The sequence below is a fragment of the Erpetoichthys calabaricus genome, chromosome 2 (genome assembly GCF_900747795.2).
Source record: "Erpetoichthys calabaricus chromosome 2, fErpCal1.3, whole genome shotgun sequence".
NCBI lineage: Eukaryota > Metazoa > Chordata > Cladistia > Polypteriformes > Polypteridae > Erpetoichthys > Erpetoichthys calabaricus.
Window position 1 is genome coordinate 228004977 of NC_041395.2, and position 22617 is coordinate 228027593.

At 35.3% G+C, this 22617-nt stretch overlaps 1 protein-coding gene across 2 annotated transcripts in view; it reads right to left on the bottom strand.

Annotated features, from left to right (window-relative positions):
• LOC114646859 (glutamate receptor ionotropic, delta-1-like) overlaps nucleotides 1–22617 on the bottom strand; it is a 1476314-nt gene that overhangs the window by 610582 nt on the left and 843115 nt on the right. For both annotated transcript variants that reach the window (XM_028795229.2, XM_051922843.1), the window contains exon 4: nucleotides 12775–12980. In XM_028795229.2, the coding sequence (XP_028651062.1) occupies nucleotides 12775–12980 (206 nt within the window). The remainder of the gene's footprint in view (nucleotides 1–12774; nucleotides 12981–22617) is intronic.

Sequence of the window (22617 nt, forward strand, 5' to 3'; positions counted from 1 at the left end):
CAGGAACCAATCATGATGGGGATGTTAATCTGTTGTAGGGCACAATTACTCATTCTTTGCCAATTCAAAGTAACCATTCTTTCGAATATGCATGATATTAGACATGACAACAAAACTAGAATTCCTGGGTAAAAATCAATGGAGAAATATGAAAAATGCACTGGGGTAAAATTTGAACCTAGAACTTCATAACATAAGGATGCAGTCATAACCATAGAAGGTAACATGATTGTTGTCATTACATACATGCATTTTTTTGCTGCTCTGCCACATGTATATGGTTTTCTAGCTTGGCTTACTACAACATGAAATGCAACTAATATTACCTGATGATATTGCATAAAAAGATGAGTATGAATGGCATTATATAAACACAGGAGAGCAAAACTTAACAGCATTAATTTGCAAATCACCAAGAGCCACTAAAAGAGGAACACAGACATTCTATCAAAATAACTAAGAATAAGAAGTTAGAGAATGATTGGTGGCAACAGGCACAATGATCAGTAGGACTAAACAAACTACCATTAGTAAAAAAATACACTTGCTTGAATACAGCTTACGAATAATAAAAAGTGGCAGATGAGAACTTAGAGAGTAGTACAATTTTGTATCCAGGCACACTATAAGTTAGTAGTCATGCAGCAAATGATGTGAACAGGTGTACAGTGTCAGCCAACGTTGGTAATGAATCAGGTTTCCTTCAGTTACTTGGCTTCATTTTGATATAAACAAGCTGCCACTTAATTTGCCAGTATGACCTCATGTTCCATGTGGACTGCTGTCAGTGTCAGCTCGGAAGATTCCATTTGCAGGTAGGTTAGCTGTGGACAAGATTTTTTCACCTGTTTCAAAGATGCCGGTCTTTAGACGTCCATAAACTACAAGCATATAAAACACACAGCTTTTTTACATCTCAGTTGCATTACTTACTTGATCTGCCTTCCTACTCAATGTATAAACAGCAGTTGAAACATTCACTGATTTAATGTCATGTATCCCAAAAATCTTCAACCAACATCTGCATTTCTTCCTTATGTTTCCTAGGGCTGTCATTTGTGATCTAAGCTGAATGTTGTTCTTTCTATTATTTCTTTAAATTCAGATCAACTTAAGGTCTGTCAGTCTTTTTATGTAAAGTGTTCTTTCCCTGGCACTTCTAAAAGGAATTTTTAGTTTGAAAACTACATATTATATTTGCTAATGCAAAAACTTCCATTAAAATATACCAAGAAGATGAAAATGCAACTGTCACAGACGAATAACTGGACTGCTTTCCAGTTGACTTGACAACGGCATCATCTTCCAGATTCTGATTTTTACCTAAGAAGCACTTAATTTGAAAACTCGCCAATAGCGGTTTATGATATTTAGTATACTGTATATAATTTAATAAGAGCATTTACTGTTGATCTATCTATGCAGAACAACTCTCTGCAAATACCTATTAACTAAGTTTGATGCAGTTTTTTTGCTTCCAAAACTTTTTTGGCCTGTTCAGAATTATGCTGACAACCCATCTGTTCTCTCTAAATTATTAAAGATGTTGCTTTTGCTTAATGTAACATACCTTAACATTCTTAAATTTACTTAACCATATATAGGATGGTGAGTGTTGTGGCCTTTCTAGCAGCATCAAATACAAGGAAGAACATACCCTAGGCAGGGCACCAGTTCTCAAGTTTGAGACCACTTTAGAAAAGAGGTCTATTACATCTGTTCTTTTTTGGAACTATCAGTTAAGCTAATTGATAGGGATAACATTATGTTTAGCAGAGTGCTAAGTTAAGAGATACAAATGGACATGGAATTAGAGAGCTCTGGGAAAATATGCCAATGTAAAGCAAACCTTAAGAACAAGTGTTGCTAAACATTAGAATATTTATGTTTAAGCTTAGATAAACTAACCAGTGTGTATATGTTTGTAAGAAGATGTGAAATATGGGTTTGGTTTTTTTTATTGTTTAAATGTAACTACCTTAAAATAACTTTGGGTTGATGGGTAGAAGGACCTAGGGAACTTATCAGTTGTCCAATTTATACTGATAAAGCTTACTACAAATAGCCATCAAGCCACAGTATAAAAGAAAGCACCTCTATTGGTGTAATGCAAACAATATACATCTTTTGAAAGAGGCAGATGACACAAGACTTTAGTAAGGCTTTAAAAATGTAGGGATGATAAACAGCTTTTAAAGTTAGAACACACTGTTTGCTAAAAGAGAGAGGGTATAGATAGTACTTATGATACACGGAAAACATCATGCTATCAGAGAACCTAAGAAAGAACAAAGGCAGCTGCATTAAGAATAACTGACTTTTTAAATTACGTGGACATCTTCCTCTCAGTTAACTTGCTTTTACAAACTTTGATATGAATTGTTCTTCCTTCTACTTTTGAGTTCTAATATTTGATACCTAGTTGCTCTGCCAATAAATATAAGTAATAATTAAATTAAAGTTTGAATATTATCTCACTGAAACTTGCCTTTCCTATTTATATTATCTGCCCCAACTGATAAATTTGTTCAGCTGTTTCAGAGGTAGTGACCAGGAAACAGAAGGATAATGAAAACCTGGCAGAAGAACTTCCTAGCCTTGTTGGAATATGTCTTACATGTGTGTTCAGGTGTAAGCTTTGTTCGTTTTGTTAGATTTGTGTAGCCCTTTTAAAGGTAGTTATCCGGGATGTCCAAGCAAGAGTGTAGCTCTTGAAGAGGCTCTTGGCCTTTGTTAAGTTAGTTTGAAAATGTAGCCCTTTCATAGTTAGTGATTTGGGGGCCTCAAACAGGAGTGCAGCTCGTGTGTGAGGCGACTTCTGGCCCTAGCTAAGGTACTGACACTGAGGCAGCCTGTTTCGGCCATCAATGAGATATTGAGACTGAGGTAGCTAACATCGGTCACTGCATTCTGTGTTGAGAATGAGTGATAAGTAAATGTTAAATAGTTCAGTATTGTGGGTTGTACAGTACATGTAAATCAATGCTAATAATTTAGCCATTTCTGCATTAACCTGTTCATCAATATAAAAATAGGTTAAAATAAGTTTTGTGAACACTTTTACCTGGTAAAACAGGGTTCTGGATCTTTTGTCTCAATTACTGCTTGGTATCAACAACAAAAAAATAAAAGGTGGACTTCAAGTTGATTTCTTGCATATACTGTGTATAAAAAACCTCACACTGTTCCATTCCACCTGAACTAGTGTGGTGCTGAGGTGTCACCCGTTGCATGGCTGTACTCGGGTCCTATTCTGAGATCCTGAGTTGGTTTGGCATGTGATGGGTGCAGCAATCCACTGTATCAGTGTGTGCTCCTAACCTATCCTCTATAAAAATACTATAGGTAATTGGCATCAGACATGGCATTTGACCATAAAAAATCATGGTCCAATATCTCCAGAATTTTGGTAGGCAACCAGCCAACTTGGATGGACCCAGTGAACATCCATTAATGCGGCAGAAAGACAAAGAGTAATAATTGTACATACATAACAGAACCCTCTTCAATGCAAGTATACTACATCATATTTTGTCAAATATATGTAATTTTCCAGTAAAGAACAACTACATCTTTGTTATGTTAAATAGTTACATTATCTAAATACCTACAATTTTACTTATCTTTTGTGTTAAGTGGAAATTTTAAAATCCCCCAAAAAAATCCCCCAGCTTTTTCACTGTGCAGTGTAACTTCACTATGTTCATACCCCACGGTGCATTCATATGCATTTTTCATTGTCTCCAAAACAAGCTTTCTTTTCATTTTGGCAAATGCATCACACTGCATATTCAAATATATCTGTCATTTAGCTGCTTGCTTGACATTCTTTGCTACAGTGCATTCAAATTATAAAATCACTCAAATGTCAGCTTGAAGTATCTCCTTTAAATCTGTAAAAATAAGACAACTGTTTTGCTCTATATGTAAGGGTGCATAACCCCACAGTATTAACGGTGGAATTGCTTATCTAGAGAGCCTTCTCTAAAACCTTCTCCTAGAGTATGTTTACCTGTTAAACTAAATCCTAGTAAGACGCAAACACATCCTCTTCAGCCTATTTATTTTGTCATTGTTTCTATGTAACAAAACAAGAAAAAAAGAAACAGAAGTTAGAGTTTTAGCACAAGAACTTCAGGTGACTCTGTTATTGATGTTTGTCTGTTTTGTGTATTGCATCTTATACTGCACAATTCTTTTCTTATACTGCCAATATTTTGGCAAAAAATAAACATTACATTTTAAAAATAATGACTAGTATTTAAAATTAAAATGTTGACTTGACATTTTCTACCTGTACTGTATATAATAACATTAAAATTACCTTGTTAATACTGTAGAGTGTATACTGTGTTTGCATTACAGATCTCTCTTTAAACAAAATTACAACATCATACTTTGTTCAAATATGGCCAACAACAATACATATAATTCTCTAATTAAAGAGCAGCTGCATATTTGTTGCATTTGGTATTATTATTGGTTACTCAACAACAATTGACCAAAACTTATTTAAAGGAAAAAAATTCACAGAAATGCCATTTAATACATTAGTTACCATGACACAAAGCTTTGTAAAGATCAAATATACTCCACAATGCAAAATCTGTCATTTTTTCATAAGCAGAACTACTTATTGTCGAAAAGGCATAGGATTTGTATAAGCATGTTCACATGAGTAGATTTCACATTTATTTTCCAAACAATAATTCAGTAATATTCCACGAGAGGAGATTAAACCACTAAGGGGACAGCGGAACTCACTGAAAAGGTAGAAGCCTGCACTGTCAATAGAGAGAACAGATAAACATGATAGTGTGGAACAGCAGGGGCACCGGTTCAGGAAGAGAGTGCTGCAATGGGTGGAAACATACAATGTGTCCCTAGGACAATAAAAGATGCATAACATAACAGATGTTAGGAATGCCTTACCATTTTCTTAAAGAGAAAGGGAAGCACAGTGGGCTGTCAAGAAACCACAAGACTTTATGTTGAGAGATGGCAGCTTCATGCCAATAGAGCAGGAATTTGGGTACAAGTTACCCATTTAGGTGTGAGCTCAGGAAGGCTCAGGACTCTTTCACTACTAATGATAAAAATATAGTATGTGGAATTTGTGTCATCATTATCATTTGTTGTCATTGTGAAATTCATTATTATTTTGCCTATTTTGAAGCTGTTCAGTATTTTGTTATTCATTCTGGCAGACATTTTGTATTATTTGTTTTGGTATCTGTAGTCATCTCATATTTGGCAATGTGTACTCGTCGCTACCATGTGGCGCTAGGAAGCTGCATGTTGTTACATCACTTCTGGTTAGTACATAATGTAACAGTATGCATTTCTTGGTGTCCAACATTTTGGGCTTTGTCTTTAAAACAAACGATTGCAGTGTTAGATATTAAGATTTTGCAGTGATAGCATTTAAAGATTTTAAGGCAATAGACTTTTTGTGTGCTTAATTGACTTTGATTTTGGGTTGGCAATTTGGGCAATTGTCAGTTTTGTTTCAGACAATATTTTTTTCCATCTCTTCTCTGTTGGTTTCGTCCTTCACCTAGTCCTAAATAGTACATTTACTCATTGTCATTATTTTTTCTTCTATGGCAGAACAACCAAACAGCAGTTCTTTTGACTTGTAGGAAAAAAAAACAAGCTGTTTTTCTAAGGGAATGAGCAGCTGACTTGCAGACCTATCCTCAAAGAGGGATTCGGCAATTTGTAGTAAATGTGCAAACTACTCTTTCAGGGAGAGGCTAAAGAGTTGTTTAGAAACCTGAGGTGAAACTAGTTACATATTTTTGTTTTGATTTTCACTTTGTGTTCTGCTTTTCTTATTTCCATCCATCCATCCATTTTCCAACCCGCTGAATCCGAACACAGGGTCATGGGGGTCTGCTGGAGCCAATCCCAGCCAACACAGGGCACAAGGCAGGAACCACTCCCGGGCAGGGTGCCAACCCACCGCAGGACACACACAAACACACCCACACACCAAGCACACACTAGGGCCAATTTAGAATCGCCAATCCACCTAACCTGCATGTCTTTGGACTGTGGGAGGAAACCGGAGCGCCCGGAGGAAACCCACACAGACACGGGGAGAACAGGCAAACTCCACGCAGGGAGGACCTGGGAAGTGAACCCGTGTCTCCTAACTGCGAGGCAGCAGTGCTACCACTGCGCCACCGTGCCGCCCTTTTCTTATTTCCTTTCATTTCTTATTTTATTTTTTAAAAAAAAAAACATTTTTTGTTGAAATTTGTCTGCCTTTTCATCATATATATGGTGCCAGCTGTTACAAGGCTTAGGAGGAGATGGGGAACTAACATTAGAAAAATGATTTTTGTCCTGGACGTTATTAAGAGTATACAGAATAGTGGTAAACTAAGCAACAGCCACTAGTGTGTTGTCCAGCTTTAAGAAATGTGTCCAGAAAAGCACATCAAATGGATGAGCAACTGTTAGATGGTTATGCCATTCTTCAGTTTATGGTATTTTCTGTGCACAGCTATGCCCTGGGAATTGGATTAGCAGGTAGGTCATAGGAATAGCTAGAAAGTTGGTCGGCAGTTGGGGTCCATATTAAGTACTTCAAGGTTACTGCTTTGAGTTTTGACAGTTTACCTTACCCTGTAACTGTGGATTGTGGCTCAGGGAAAAAAGTGATCCCTGAGATTACCAAAGGGAGCCCTGCAAGGAAGAATACAGGACTTTCTGGGGGAGTTTCTCGTATGTGGACTGGCAATAGGGATTGACCTGCTAATATCCTCTGAGTGAGCTAACCAGCTGATCATTGGTTAGTTGGACATGAGGATGGGAGGTAAGTTGCGAGGAAGTCTCAACTGGCAGAGAAGCTTAGTAGGTTATTGAGTTGTCTTGTGAATGTGAGAGGGAAAATCATTTTTAGTGCTTCTGGCACAGTATGTTGGATGGTGGACCAGTTGGTGAGCCACCATGGCTTGAAACATGTTTTGCTAAGCGCAGAGTGTTATCTACTGTTTTTTTGTTTATTCATTTCATACCTTGCATTCCCAGAATACTAATCCTTCCCTTGTGTTCATCTTGTCTAATAAATCATTTATTTTTGGGTCTAACTTCCTAGTTATGACATTACATGGAAGTGTCCTCTTCACATTATATAAAGCAAATAAATATGGAGGGATTATAACTCACAGTTTAGTTAACAATATACTATATTCACTTCACAATGGGCATATGTGCATTCAGTGGCAGTTTACAGAAATTAAAAGAAACAATTAATTAAGATGCATTAAAACAAACAAAGCATGACTTCAGAAAAGTGTTTTGTGAAATATGGAGGTAGATTAGCTCCCATTTTAAAGTGACACATTTATATGCAGTATATCACATATCAGCAAAAAAAACTCTTGGCTTGAACCCAGTCTGATTATTCACATTGCCTTCATGTGTACTGTGTATTATGAACAAGGTGAAATTGTGACTAAAATAGCCAGAAATAAAGGCATCAAGTGTAAATAAAGACCTTACAGGACTGTTTAGTGTAAAGGAGAAAGTGGTTTATTGGTTGATTTGTTCAGAATACCACTGCATGAAAACCAATCACACTGATTTTCTAAAGTAATGTTAATGCTAAGAAAACACTTGCATTGCAACAGGCCTCCTGTCTCAGGAGTCAGTTTGTGGTGACATGTGTACTCTTCCATGAAATCACAAACTGCAAAAAGTGCAAGAACAGTTGACTGAAAAAAACATTATGTGTAGTCAATGTTCATGTCATGTTAAATAACAAGTTTTAGACCAGCATATCTACAGGAAGCTTATGGAAGTCTTCTTGAATGTCAGAAAAAAATACATTATTAGGTGCTATTCGATTGAAAAAGGCTAATCTAATACAACACGTTTAAATATCTTTATACATTTTTTTTGCTGTAAATAATGTATAATGTGGAAGAAAATACTAGTTATGTGGTATCAATAATCAATGTCATAACCACAATTCATCTTGTATCAAAGATAATTTATCAAAAATGATTCATTACACAAAATCACTTCTGCCGTGATTGATTAGATTTCAAGTCTTTCTGATTTCTTTTTTGTCACAGCATGATATTTTAAAAGAACTAGATTTATTTAACCACATCAGGGTTACATCATCCATCATCAACTCAATCTATATTCTAATAATAAAAATCAAAATCATGCAAATTAATTATGCTGGGAAGGACCTTTGTGAACCTTGTAGTGATGAGTTTATATATAACACTGCAATCTGCATTAAAATGGTTGATTGACCCACATTAGCAGTTTGTTGTTTTTTTTTTTTACTTTTAAATTCACAGATAAATAAATTGGCAGCATATTGTGCTTTATGTTTGCAAAGAAGAGTGTTGTCATCCTAGACCTTGCTGATAACCTGTTCTTCTTACCTTCTGTTCTGGGCACCCTCCTGATTGCAACAAAGCAATCCCTAAATCCATCAATTAACCACTTTAATAACACTGGTGTGCCACATATAATTATTATATCTTGCTTTATTAGACTTAATACTTTCTTCTGTTTGTAACTGAGTGTGGGATTTACTTTACTTTACTATAGGCTGTCAATTTTGCAAAGGCTGCATCTGCTCTGCTCCAAGAGACTAACTGTATTTTCCTTTGATGTTTATTTTGATGAGTGTAGTAATTCATCATATTATTAATCACTTTGTTTTTCATCATCACTTTGTTTTTTATCCAGTTTTAGATTATTTATTTCGGTTTTTACTTTGTGCTAAATTATACTTTTTGCTTTTGGAGTTAGTTACTACTGCAAATGCACAATTTTAGGTATGCTCTAAAATGCTTATATATTACATTATAATATTTTCATGTGGTAATTGGACATTATTATTTTTTGCTTCGGTGGTTTGCATGTGATTTTAAAATTATGGGCAAATTATATTTTACTTTGATGATAACAGCTTTATAAATAACTAGAAACAGCACCAACCATTGTAGTGGTGAGTAATTTTAAGCTTTGGTCAGTTTGTCTTCTAGTCTGGCTTTAGTCTGTTCTGGTGTTTCACTTGCTTTTAGCCACCAGGTGGAACTGTTGTTCAAACTCTAGTAAAAAAGTTTTGATGCATGCTCAATAATCCAGGTAAGGAAATTCTAGAAAGTTGATTCAGTTCATCTGGACATAGTTCTTTTCCAGGGGGATACGTTACATCACTCATCCAAGTGACTTCCTCAGTCTCAGTTGACTGCAGTTTTCTCCAACCTTATAAACAGTACCTTTGCATAATGACCGAAACTAGCAACATTGACTAACAATGGATCGTATGATCAATGATATGCAAATTGTCCATTGATCAATGGCCATGAGTACCATTCTCAGAAAGTTGGGGAATGGCTGCAATCACAGCATTGTAAGATGGTAAAAGATGGTGATCCCTTATGTGTCAGGAGTATTGGAACAGCTGAGATGCATTTTTTCAAAACACCAGGTCTCAGTGGTTTACAAACCCCAAAACTGGCTATGGCAAAAATTGGTCCACCTCAAGGATCGGGAGCCCCGGGACAGACAGAGTAATATAGTTTACGCAGTTAAGTGCCAAGAGGATTGCTGTGAATTATACATCGGGGAAACCAAACAACCACTGGCGAAGGGATGGCACAACACAGAAGAGCTACCTCGTCAGGCCAGGACTCCGCAGTCTATTTACACCTACAGAACAGTGGTCTCTCTTTCAGTGATGAAGATGTGCACATCCTGGACAGGGAGGAACGCTGGATTGAGTGAGGAGTCAAAGAGGCCATTTATGTGAAAAAGGAACAACCATGTCTGCACCCAGGAGGGGGTAAGGGTACATCTTTCACCATCTTACAATGCTGTGATTGCAGCCATTCCCCAACTCTCTGAGAATGGTACTCATGGCCATTGATCAATGGACAATTTGCATATCATTGATCACACGGCCCATTGTTAGTCAATGGTGCTAGTTTCGGTCATTATGCAAAGGTACTGTTTATAAGGTTGGAGAAACCTGCAGTCAACTGAGACTGAGGAAGTCACTTGGATGAGTGATGTAACGTATCTCCCTGAAAAAGAACTATGTACAGATGAACTGAATCAACTTTCTAGAATCTAGTTAAAAAGAAAAAAACAACCCAAAGGTACACCAAGATTAAAATTTTGGTTTGGGACATTTGGGACATTCCCCTGATCAGACGAGGGAAGTGTGCAAATTTTGAGAGAGGCTGATACTATGGTGTAGATTTGAGAACTATCTTGCTGGCTGTAACCCTGGGACAAGACAGGGTACTGACACTGATGCGATCTTCTCCTTTCTAACCCACAGCCAAGAAAAAACGCTAGCTGTTCCCAGTCTTCAGAGTATAAGAACGGCTCTTTCCCAGAATTTGGTATCAGATGCTAACCTCACAAACACACAGGACAGAGCACCCATGATTCACTCAAACAGCTAGTTTGATTTATGCTGTTATCATTTGTCTTTTCAGGGAGGTACCTCAACCTTTTTTGGTGCGTCTGCCTTCTTACTATATACATATGCACATAGTAATACATATACTGTACACACACATACTGATTTTGAGCTTTATATATTACATTTTAACCATCTGCTAACAATCTGCATTAAGACTATTTTAAGTAGAATATTGTACAATATTCTAATGCTACTTTTGTTCTGGAAGATACTTAAAAAACAGGACTTTGTTCTACTCTTCCTCTTGATGTTCCATTCAGCTTCAGTTTCATCTGTAAGGCTCTTTACTTTGATTTAGTAAAACCTCTTATTTCATTGCTTTTCCTAAGTAGCCATTGTTATATACTGTATTTATAAGATTTTAAATAGTTTTCAGTGAGTGTCATTACAAGCTGATATAACAATTACAGTCATAATAAGGCCCCAGAAGCTGTGTTAACTGAACAGTTTTTATAGTCCCGATTCTTAAAGCAACCATAAGCTTACTGAATACTGTATTTTTGTCAAAGTATATTTTTGTGATGCCATAGTGGCTAACATCACAGGCTCACAGATCCAATGTTGTGGTTTTAAAACTAATTTTTAGTCATTGTCCATATGGAGTTTTTATTCTACCTGTGTCTGTGTGAGGTTTTCTCTGGGTACTCTGGTTTTCCCCTCAGATTCCAAAAGATGATGTGGTTAGGTGGAGTGGTGAATTCAAATTGACCCAGTGTGCGTGAGTGGGCTCTGGGATGGACTGGTGCCCTGTCCAGAGCTCTTTCTTGCATTTCGCTGGGTACTACCAGGAATGGTTCTATCCCTAAGCAGTTCTGCATTTGACTGAGTGGGTTTGATTATATTATGGTTTCTTTTTATAATACATTTTATAAGCCTAAATGGAAATCATTTCTTTTAAAGATTACTTCCAAACTAATACAGGATGAGTCAAAATTATGTTAACACTAATGGATTATTTTTATCTCGACCACACCTTTCCAGGTCAATGGCATGACACTGCCATTGCCTCCACACTCCCCTGATTTGAAACCCTGTGATTTCTGGTTATGGGGTATGGTGAAGGAGCACGTGTATAGCAGGAAAATTTGTGATATCAATAACCTGAAGGACAGAATATGGACTGTGGTATCATCTATTCCCCGTAAAATGTGTGTCCGGACTTTCAATGGTACTGTTGCTGATTGTTTTTTGTGTGTTGAACATGATGGCGAACAGGTTGAGACATTCCTGTAAATCATCTTGCACATATGAAGTATGTTTTGTGAAGAACTGTTTCCGCCATTCAAATGTTAACATAATTGTGACTCACCCTGTATATAATGTAAGATAGCATTCTCAAACTCATTTACTGGTAATCCAGTTCAGAGTCACGAAGGGACGAAATCCTTTGTGACAGAAATAAACATCTGACAGCATGCCAGTCTATTACAGGGCCCATTCCCATATACAGTATACTGTACACACAAACTCGTAATTTTACAAGGCCAATTTGGAAACACATGTTAAACTAACACGCACATCTTTGGGATATAGGAGGAAAACCACAGGATACAGAGGAGAACCGATGTATGTATATTGGAAGAATGGGTAACGTGTAAACTCTACACAGATAATAATATGGTAATGAAATTATAGGCGGCTGCATCCATGAGGAAGCAGCACTAACTATTGTCCAAACTGTATTGGCCACTATAATAGATGGACTTTTTAAAAATAACCTGTTTGTATAAAACGACTTTTTAAATATTATGAATAATGTTTAAATAATATTATGAATAACAGCCCGATAATGATTTTCAGACAAAGATAACAGATGTCTAAACAACATTTTCATCTCGCAAGGTTTGTTATGTTTAGGTCATAGATTTATAATTTTGAATAGAGAATGACAAAAACATTATATATTTTAATTTCTGAAGTAGAAAATCATAATTGCAGTGTACAGGTATTTATACCAGCAATCTATTATTTTTATCCAAGAGAAACTGAATGACATTATTTTTATTCTGTGGACCATAATACAAGAAAATATTCAACCAGCAATGCAATAATAATTTATTTAACTCCAGCTGAAACTATTTTGAGAACTACTTTAATGTATACAAACAATTCAAACAATACCAAGCCACAAAAACTATTTCTTTCCAAATGTTTTTGCCATTTCTTTGCACTTGAAACTAATTTTAGACTGTAGCTCCAAAAAAACTGCAACTTTAATCCATAGAAATTCAAATTCTGCTCTAATGATCGTGCCTGATTAACAAAATCTACAAAACAGAATAAAGCAAACGTAGGAAACGTACCTCATGGATGAATGCTTGCGCCCCCTTGGGGCTCAGCAAAAGTATAGCACGCCGCAGTGTGTCTCTGTATCTATTTAACTCTTCTGTTCTCATTGTGCTGAAAAGGTTGGTGAAGACACGACTAATATTCCTATCCACACGCTGCAATGACACATCAAGACCAAGACGAGAAGCCTGATCTAAAAAGCTCTGCAGCCCTCGGATATCTGCAAGAGAACAGAGTCATATGTTAGAAGCGTACCAGACAAAAACTGAATTTACAGTATTAAGAAGTGCACTTTTATTTCTTTTGGACTTTATTTAAAAATCTTTTGAAAACATAGAGAAAAAGATGTTTGCATTATTTCTAAATCCTAACTAAACATTTACAAAATTAGGCCACCATAAAGAAATATTCTTATTGGCTGTGCAGTTGATTACAGAGAATATGGGTCACACACACTCTAAAGACTTTCTACCTTCTCTTTCGGTAGCTTGGGTAACAGCTCAGCACACAATACCTTTCTCGAGTCAAGCACATATTAGCAGGATGACTCACCAGCTGCAGGGCAGACCACTAGCTCCTCTGGCTTCTGATTAAAAAAGCCATGCATGACCTGGTTTCTAGGCCCAAAAGAGCCGGTTACATAGGTGCCAGCAATTATTTGAATATACCGTGCTTCGTAGTGTGGGAATAGTAAGAATCATTTTACCAAACTAAAATATCTAAAATTTAATCTAATACTGTAAATACCAAATACACAAATCACTGAAAGAATACTGTTACTGGATTTTAGTTGGTTGGTCTCAGGATTAATGAGGATCATGGAAGATTTTTAAGCTTACTTAAATTTATAAATCAATATTATATGTAACATTGTAGGATCATGGATAATCCTCACTCTAATACTAGTAATGTGGGCTGCACAACAAGGTTTTCTATTTTTATTTACTTTAAATTTGAATGAGAGTCCATTTACACTCACTTCAATTTTAAATCACATATAGTAACATGAGCATTGTCAATAATTACTTGTTTTTTTGGGAGGCAAAGTTCAAATTGCACAGTAGGTTATCTCTTTATCATACATTGTGATTCACATGTCCTTAATTTGTTTCTGGCAGGTTTAATTCAGATCAATTTACACTTGTCACTCAAACTTTTTGAAAGATTCAAAGGAGTTTTGTAATACAAAAGCAATCACAGCAGAGAAGAGAACTATTGGATGGAAAGGGTACAAAACAACAGTCATATGAATGGATAAAAAATTTGTATTTTTAAATCTCACAATACACTATTTTTTATTTTATACAGTAAGTTATAACAAATGTTCTCCCATTATAAAAGTAAGATATTTTGGCATTTGCTTACTATCGTTAGTATCTGAACCTTTCTAAATTGATTCATTGTAAAAGGTTTACTCAAAAGAAATCTTTGAAACACAAGATAAATATTGTAAATAGGGTCATAACTGATCTCTACAAGACAAGTATTACTGATACTAATGCCTGAAGTCTTCAGAAGTGAGATATGACGTCATACTGTTCAGTCTGGATCAGTAAGGTCGGCACTGAAGAGTTAATCATAAAATAAACACGTTTACCTTAAAATTGTTTTTGGAGAAGATTTGAACATTACACTGAAGGAACAGGACAGGAGAGCCGCAGTGGATGCAGTTAAATCTGTGGTTGCATTTTGCAGCATCTCTTACTAAAGTACCATGCAACGGGAGACACCTCTGCAGCACACTAGTTTGAATGGAGTGGAACAGTGTGAGGTTTTTTACAGTGCATGCTCGATTCTTAAATTTACTTTGACTTTTGTTTCATTGCAATATGAACCCAAGATATTTCTTATTTTTGTCTGATCAACTTCATTTCATTTGTTAATATATATCCATGTCTGCATTTCAGGCCTACAACATATTCCAAAAAAATGTTTGGGATAGTAAAGCATTCATCACTTTGTAATGTTGCCATTCCTTCTCACAGTACTTAAAACAAGTTTTGGCACTGAAGATAGCAAGCGATAAAGCATTTCAGGTGTTATTTTGTCCCATTCTTCCAGCAAAAACGTCTTAAGGTGTGCAACAGTACAGGGTTGTCATTGTCGCATTTTTTGTTTCAAAATTGTCAAGACATTCTCTTTTGGAGACAGGTCAAGGCTGCAGGCAAACCAGTCTAGAACCCATACCTTCTTTTTCCACAATCATCCTTTTGTAATGTGTGCAGAATATGGTATTGTATTGTCTTATTGAAAAATGTGTGGACGTTCCTGGAAAAGATGCTGTTTTGAAAGCAGCATATGTTGCTCTAAAATCTCAATGTAATTTTATGCATTAATGCGTCCATTACAGAGCTGCAGGCCTTTCCCAATGACACTGACACACACCCCTACCATGACTGACTCTGGCTTTTGAACTTGTTACTGATAACAGTCTGGATGGTTCTTTTTTAAAAGAAGAAGTGAGGTAGCCTTCTACTGTTATGCACCTAAAATATGGAATAGCTTACCAACAGAAATTCACCAGGCTAATACGGTGGAGCACTTTAACACTAGAATTACCAGAGCCTACGAAAAAACTCGTAGATCCGGCCCACCTTAAATCGCTTCTTAAATCCGTTCATACCTCTCCGCCAGCATCCTTTGTCCTCTAAATGTGCTGATAAAAGACAAGCTGCCAGCAGCCGGCTATTCCATCCCCCCTCCGACTTAGAACGTGCACGAAGTTTTCCCAGCTCATGCCTTGATTGATTATCTGGGAGTGAAGTGGAGTTTTAGACTGGAAATAATAGATCGTTATTTGGAACACATGCATTTCATGCGTGTTCCGTTTCTACAGTAATCTGTGTAAACACATTGTTAAAACAGAAACTTTTTCATATTTTAGTAATAAATGTTACAAAATGTAGGCATAAACTATAGAATGTGTAAAGCCCGAGTTCCAAAGATCAAATAAACACGTTCACAAAAACTTCAAGGAGGATACAACAGTTTCCATGGCATAGCGCTCTAAGTTTTGCTTCTTAGAGCACAGCTGCTTGGCTGTGCCTCACAGACCTGAGTTCAATTCCCCGCTGGGGATAAAGTGTTGCTTTTTTTTTTTTCTTTTTAACCTCAAACGGACATAAAATTTATAAATTGGTATGCACTATCAGTTAATGAGATCGTTATATTTTCATATGGGATGCTCCTTTTAAATTTTTTTTTAACAATTGAGACTGCAATTAACATGAACATGTGTCCTTATAACTGTTATTTTTAAGATCCATAACACACAGACAGACAGAGCACTGTGTTATAGAGAGACAGACAGGCAGAGAAGTCACTAGATATATAAATAAACAGGGAAGGCACATGTACTGAAAGAAAAAAAACATCAACATGTGAGTTGTTCCTGCTGCACTGAATAAGCTCACGTGCTCTAACATCACCCCTGGACACATTAGAAGCTGTTGTGGAAATGAGGATGGTGGCAAAATTGGATGCCATCATGAAAAATCCCCTCCATTCCATCTAAGAGGTGCCCTCTTGGAGCAATTTTAGCCACAGGCTCATTCCAACCTGGTATGCTAAGAAACACCTCTGTTTCTTCTTTTCTGCCCACTGCTATCAGGCAACTCAATGTTTCCACTTGATGTACTCGTTAAGTTTATTTTTATTTATTTACTTATTGATTGATAGATTGATTTATTGATTAGATGTATTACCTATCATGTGAGTCTGTATTCTTGCTTTTTATGTTTCTGCTACAGTATGAACTTGAATTTCCCCACAGGGTTGAAAAAGGTTTATCTAATCAAATCTAATTTAATCTAATCTTTTATTTACCTGTGATAACACTGCATAACTTTCTAGATAAATAAACATTAATACAATAGAAAGTAACAAGACTGTCTTGTATCTTTAAAACAAGTCAGTATTTGGTGTGTTCCCCTTTAGGAGTACAGTTTGCCTTGATATAGTGCTGTGTATGTTTTGAAGAGATAGATAGATAGATAGATAGATAGATAGATAGATAGATAGATAGATAGATAGATAGATAGATAGATAGATAGATAGATAGATAGATAGATAGATAGATAGATAGATAGATAGATAGATGGCTTTTTTAGAGAGGCTTTTTAAATAAATAAATGCATACATTGATACAGTAGATACATTCAAACATAGATAGATAAATGCACAAACAATATTGTCTTAACACACATAACAATGATTAAAAAGAAGAATATTTAAAAAGAAAGAAAATTCTGACTTGGAAGTCACAGTTACAGTGAGGCTTTATGCAGGCATAGTGCGGTTGGTATAAAGGAGCCCAAGCAGCGTTTCTTGAAACACTTCTGCTGAATAGTTTGTTGATTGAAAGTACTCCGTGTTATTGTGATAGAAGTTGTGCCACATTGTTCATAACAGCATTTAGATTTGTTTAAAATTATCTCCTTTGCTACTACATTCAGGGGGCCCAGAGTGCATCCTACATCTTACATCCTGAATTCTCTATGTAATAAACTTAATAAGTTATAGCGTAATGAAAATTGAATAATTAGATCTGGACCACCCTATATAATTAAGCCTGCTCTTTTTTTGTTTTAGTTTGTTAACTTTGGTGGGCCTCTCTTGAAGTGATTTTACCAGCCCAGCACACTACAGTGTAGACAATCGCACTGACCATCACAGAGTCTCCTAAGGAAAAACTGCCTGCTCTGCACTTCTTAACATATTTCTTGTGTTATAAGACCAGCCCAACCTCTCATTGATATGGACCCTGATGTTTTTTGTTATATTCCTTGTCCAAGTGTTTTTGAATTTCTTTGAGGTTGGGGCTCTCTGCTGGCCAGCCTTCTACTACTAGCGTTCCATCTGCTCCAATTAGCTCTTTATTGTGTTTTCATCATGTTTGGAACCTTTATTGTGCAGAAAGACAATGTTTTTGCCAATAAATCATTTTCCCAAAGGTACAGCATGATGAATCTAAATCTGTTTACATTTCTGAACAATCGTCATTCCATTGATTTTGACCAGATCATCCAAAGTTTTCCATAAAATCAAACCCTGAGACTATGACAGAGACACCACAGTCCTCCACATTGCATAAATTCAATTCTCATTACCTCAACACCTCTATGCTGGTATCTTTGTGAACAAATAAAAATTTTACTTTCATTGCTCCTCAAGAGTTGCTGTTATTGGTTGTTTATGGTCTTTTGCATACTGAAACATCTTCATCTTGTTGCCTTTTCATAAGAATACTTTTTTAGCTGCTATTTAACTTACAAGATCATTTCTTTTAAGACTTCTTCACATGGTTGAAATGTGTACTTTGGTGCCAGATAACTCTGTCAGATGTTGAACATGGATGTCTCTTGATATCCTTCTGTTATTTAAGGATCCTGTTTATCAGACAGCTTGTATGGTCTTCCACCATATTTTGTGCCTTCAGCTTACCCAGCTTCTTCAAAATCATCATGACAGCTTGGAAATCACATCTTGAAAATCTTTTTGTTTACTGAGTATAAGTTTATGTCTGTCAAGTTGTGTTAGCTTAGCCATTCCCAAACCTCTCCTTAAGGAGATGCAGTATTTGTGGTTACAATCCAGTACACCCATTTATTTGTTAAATTGTATCAGTAGCACATCAGGTATGTTTATCACTGTCTTATTCATTTTAATCAGATGTGCTGTTGGTAGAATTTAACAATGCTTATCAATTGACTGACATTCTATAAAGGCTTTATTTCTTCTGTCTTTTAGTGCTCTGTAGTTTTAATATGATTTTGTTTATTAAAAGCAACACTACGTGACTATAGCTATGTTAAAACTCACATGTATTTTCAGGAATGTAACCAAATACTTCTTCTAAAAAAATGAAGTGCATACACACATAAAGCTACAAGTTTTTTTCTTTCTAGCAATAAAGAACCATCAGGATTGGTGCAATAATTCTACATAAGCAGACATGTAGACTTGCTTAGTGAAACATATGTCTGTTGTAAAATCAAAAACAATGTACGCACACCACAGATAAGAAAGTTGGCCAGGAAATGAATTTAAGTCTCTGAGATTTTACTTTGCAGCATTATTTATTGCATGAGAGTCCAAAATACTCTAACAAAATTGTACAGTTGCTAAGAACTAAGCACAAGATCATTCCTTTGTACTCCTTTGTAATAGAATGATCCGGAAAGCAAAACTGAATAATCATTAAAACATTAAAGCATTTGGTCAAAATGGTCAAAGACAATATAGAATCTTTAAGAATCCCAACTCATCAAGTTTGCAATATGGAATCAAAGATTATTTTCATTAATTAATTTCTGGCACAAGTGTTAATTATTTCATTCAAATGAATGTATTCAGCTCACTTCCTGTAAATATAAGCAGATTTCTTGAGATAAATAACCATTGGGAAGGTCTCCTTATTGGCGAGAATATTTTCTTGGCAAAAATAATTTACCAGTGCAAAAAAACATTCTGATGAAGTATTTGAAGAAGCATGAATTTAATAAGAAGGGATGACTCAAGCAATTGTGAAGATGGCAAATATTGCACTAGCGCAACCATACAGTTAATAGACATCATTCTTAGAAGACATCTGTTGACATCTCGCACTTAACCTTTAATTCTTGTGTTTTAAACTTTTCCATGTATTATAAAGGGAGAGAATGCATTCATAGCCGCTCTGCCAACTCAAAATAATGCAAAAGAAACTCAATTATACAAAATGGAGTGTTTAATACAAAACTAGGAGTAAACAAGGATAGAAAAAATAAAGACAGAACAGAAAGTGCCAAGATAAAGAAAAGAAAAAACTCTATAGCCTCTCTGGAAGTTATTCCTTATTTTGTAATGGTGTGTCTAATTGCTTAAAGCACTCCCCCACCTTCTATTCCACACACATACAATCCTGTATTCTCCTCCACCCAGCCCTTGCTGCCGGCTCATCTCCAAAATCGAGACTGAACAGGTTACTGTAAAGAGGTGGCCTTTAGCCCCTCCCTGGAGTTACTTCCAGTGTGTAATTTGGAAATAAATTTTTAGGTTCTGGTATAGCTAATGACGAACACGGTGCAGCATAACATATATAGAGAGGATTTTGAACAAAATTCATTTCTAAGGATAAGCAAGTTCCTAAAAAATGAAGAAATGACAACCTGTTAATATCCTGTCTGAAGATTTCTATCATATTAAAGATCTATCAAATTTAATTCCTTTAAATTCCCTTGTGACTGAAACTACTAGATATCTGAACTGTTCTAAGACAATCAACAAAACGTGATCTAATTTAGAGTGATATGCAAGAGGCAGCGAAAAAGGAAACATTTGCTCTTAGTAGAATTAACTTTGAATAGATCCTGAAAAATGTATCCAATACATTAAAGTAATTGGAAATGATAACTTTGAATCCATGGAGAAAAGAACCATGTCATGAGCACAAAGAAAGATACATTTTGATCAATTAAATTCCTTATCACTACATTATTCTTTGTTGCCAAATACAAGTGACCAGGAAATCAATAGCAATTGCAAAAAAAAAGTTGTCAGTATTGGACACTCCTGTTTATATCCAAATTCCAATGTAAAATATTCAGTTTATAGTGTTTATACCAAAAAAAAGGCACCATGGCTGAAATACTACAAACCATAGTTTGGTAATGAGATATCCCCATTTTACTCTATCAACAGCATTTTCTGTACCCAGAGATAATAGGATATCTGAAGATTTGATTCTGTAGGGGTATATACTACATTATCATTGATTGTTTGACAAAAGATGTCTATATTTAACAATTTTTTATATTATGGTAAGGTGCCCATCCTCTGTTGTTTGAGTTCAATATTTTACCAGTACTTTAATATCATTATTTAAAAGTGAGATTGGTCTATAGAATACACACTTTAAAGAGTCTTTATTCTTCTTTGGAAAGACAGTGATTTTTAATAAGATTTTCTCTTCTCTAACTTGCTTAACAATAGGCAAAATTAATTTAACAGAAAGCTTTTTATAAAATTCCAAAGGATAACCTCTGCTCCACTCTACAAACATTTATTAGCATTTTGGATTTCAATGAGCTTCAGTGGGTTGTCCAGTTCTTCTACACTGCATTCCAAACTTCTTTGTATGTGTTTGTTAAGCTAAAATGTTATTAGCCTTTACTCCATACTCATAAAAAGAATGAGGTGAAAAAGTGTAAATCGTCTTTGTAGTAACACCCTTTTTTGTAGCATTTCATTAAGTCAATATGCAAATTCTTGATTTGCTTTGAAAACATCAGTATTTAGTTCTAGTTTTTGATAGGAAACAAATGAAATGATTAGTCCCCTCAGATGTACAACAAGTATGCCATATACTATATATATCTCAGAGAATGTGTTGGTCTTTAAGCAAGTATCAATTTGTGCAGAAATTAATAACATCTTTAGATGTATGTACTGAATGTTAATGTGGGTTTAATCACTAATGGCTGTATTATGATTTATCTTCCAAAATAATACACAGCAAAAAAAAAAAAAAAATTAACCTAAAGAATTGAAAGGTTTTATATTAAGTCATTAAATTTTGTTTCCTATATTGTAAGATTTATTGACCGTTTATGAAGAAATTTATGTTTATCTTATTTTAGGAAATCTTGTCAAGTAAATTTTGCTTACCCCAATGGCAGATTTTTCTTGCTAAATAAAAGCAAAATAACTATCACTTCAAAAAAAAATTTTGTACCGTTTGCTTTGATAATTTTTTCACGGCAGGACAATTGGTCTGGGACAGTAGTATTGTATTTAGAAGATTTAATGAAGGCAGAAAATTATTACCAATTAAAAAAAAAGAGATATTTCATGGAAAGTTATGAAGTTCTGGTGAAAGAATGGGGCTTTAAATATATGTAGAGACATCTCTCTAGGTCTTAAAGGTTATGATTCTTAATGAAATGTGAAATTATTTCAGCAGTTTTAGATTTTGCTGTCGCAGCTATTGATGAATGTTCTAAATTGGTGTTAAATTATGAACCTAGGAGAACTCATACTGGAAATTAATGCAAAATCTTTTAACTATGTGTTCTTTATTATCCAAATTCAGTGCACATATACAAACCAGAATTATCTTAGTTTCATATGGTTTCTCCACAAAAATTATGTAGCACCTGAATTTATCTTAGTAGCTATGAGAGGATTGTTTTTGAATCAAAACGATAACTTCTGAAGAGTTGCGTGATTTCCAGAACTGTACACAGTGCTCCAGATGCAGTCTCAGTAGCTCATTAAACTGTGGTCCTGTTAACAGTGTTTAATTTGAACTCAACAGCTTTTGCAGCATAACCAAACATTTCTCTTTAATTTTTATTTGTTTCTCTGTATTGCCTGGAGAATGAGAACGAGAAAGGACGATGAACAAGGTAAGGATGTTGCATCAAAATAAACCGGCAAATATTTTAATAAATTTTTTTTCCTGATATAACAAATTTAAATGAAGGTAAAGAGCATCCTCCTTGTATTATAATTGGAAATCCATTTCCCAATAATGCTTTTCACTTGTCTGTATAAAATGGCATTACAGTGATAGAATATTGATAATTCATCAAGAAGCATTATCCTAATATTCCTTATCGCTGTCAAAGTGCATGCTTTATAATACCAGGTTGCCTGTGATTCCTGTACTTCCTTAAGTACTGTACCTATGAAAACAGATAAATTAATAAAATATTTCACTATAGGATGTACAATACAAGTTAATGCTGTTAAACGGCCCTACATAAAATTGTAACACTAATGATATTGGTTGAAACGTAGAAAATGATAATTGTCTCACCACAAAGAAGTAATGATATTGATGTTTGTTGTAACTTAGAAATGGTACTTCTTGTTGG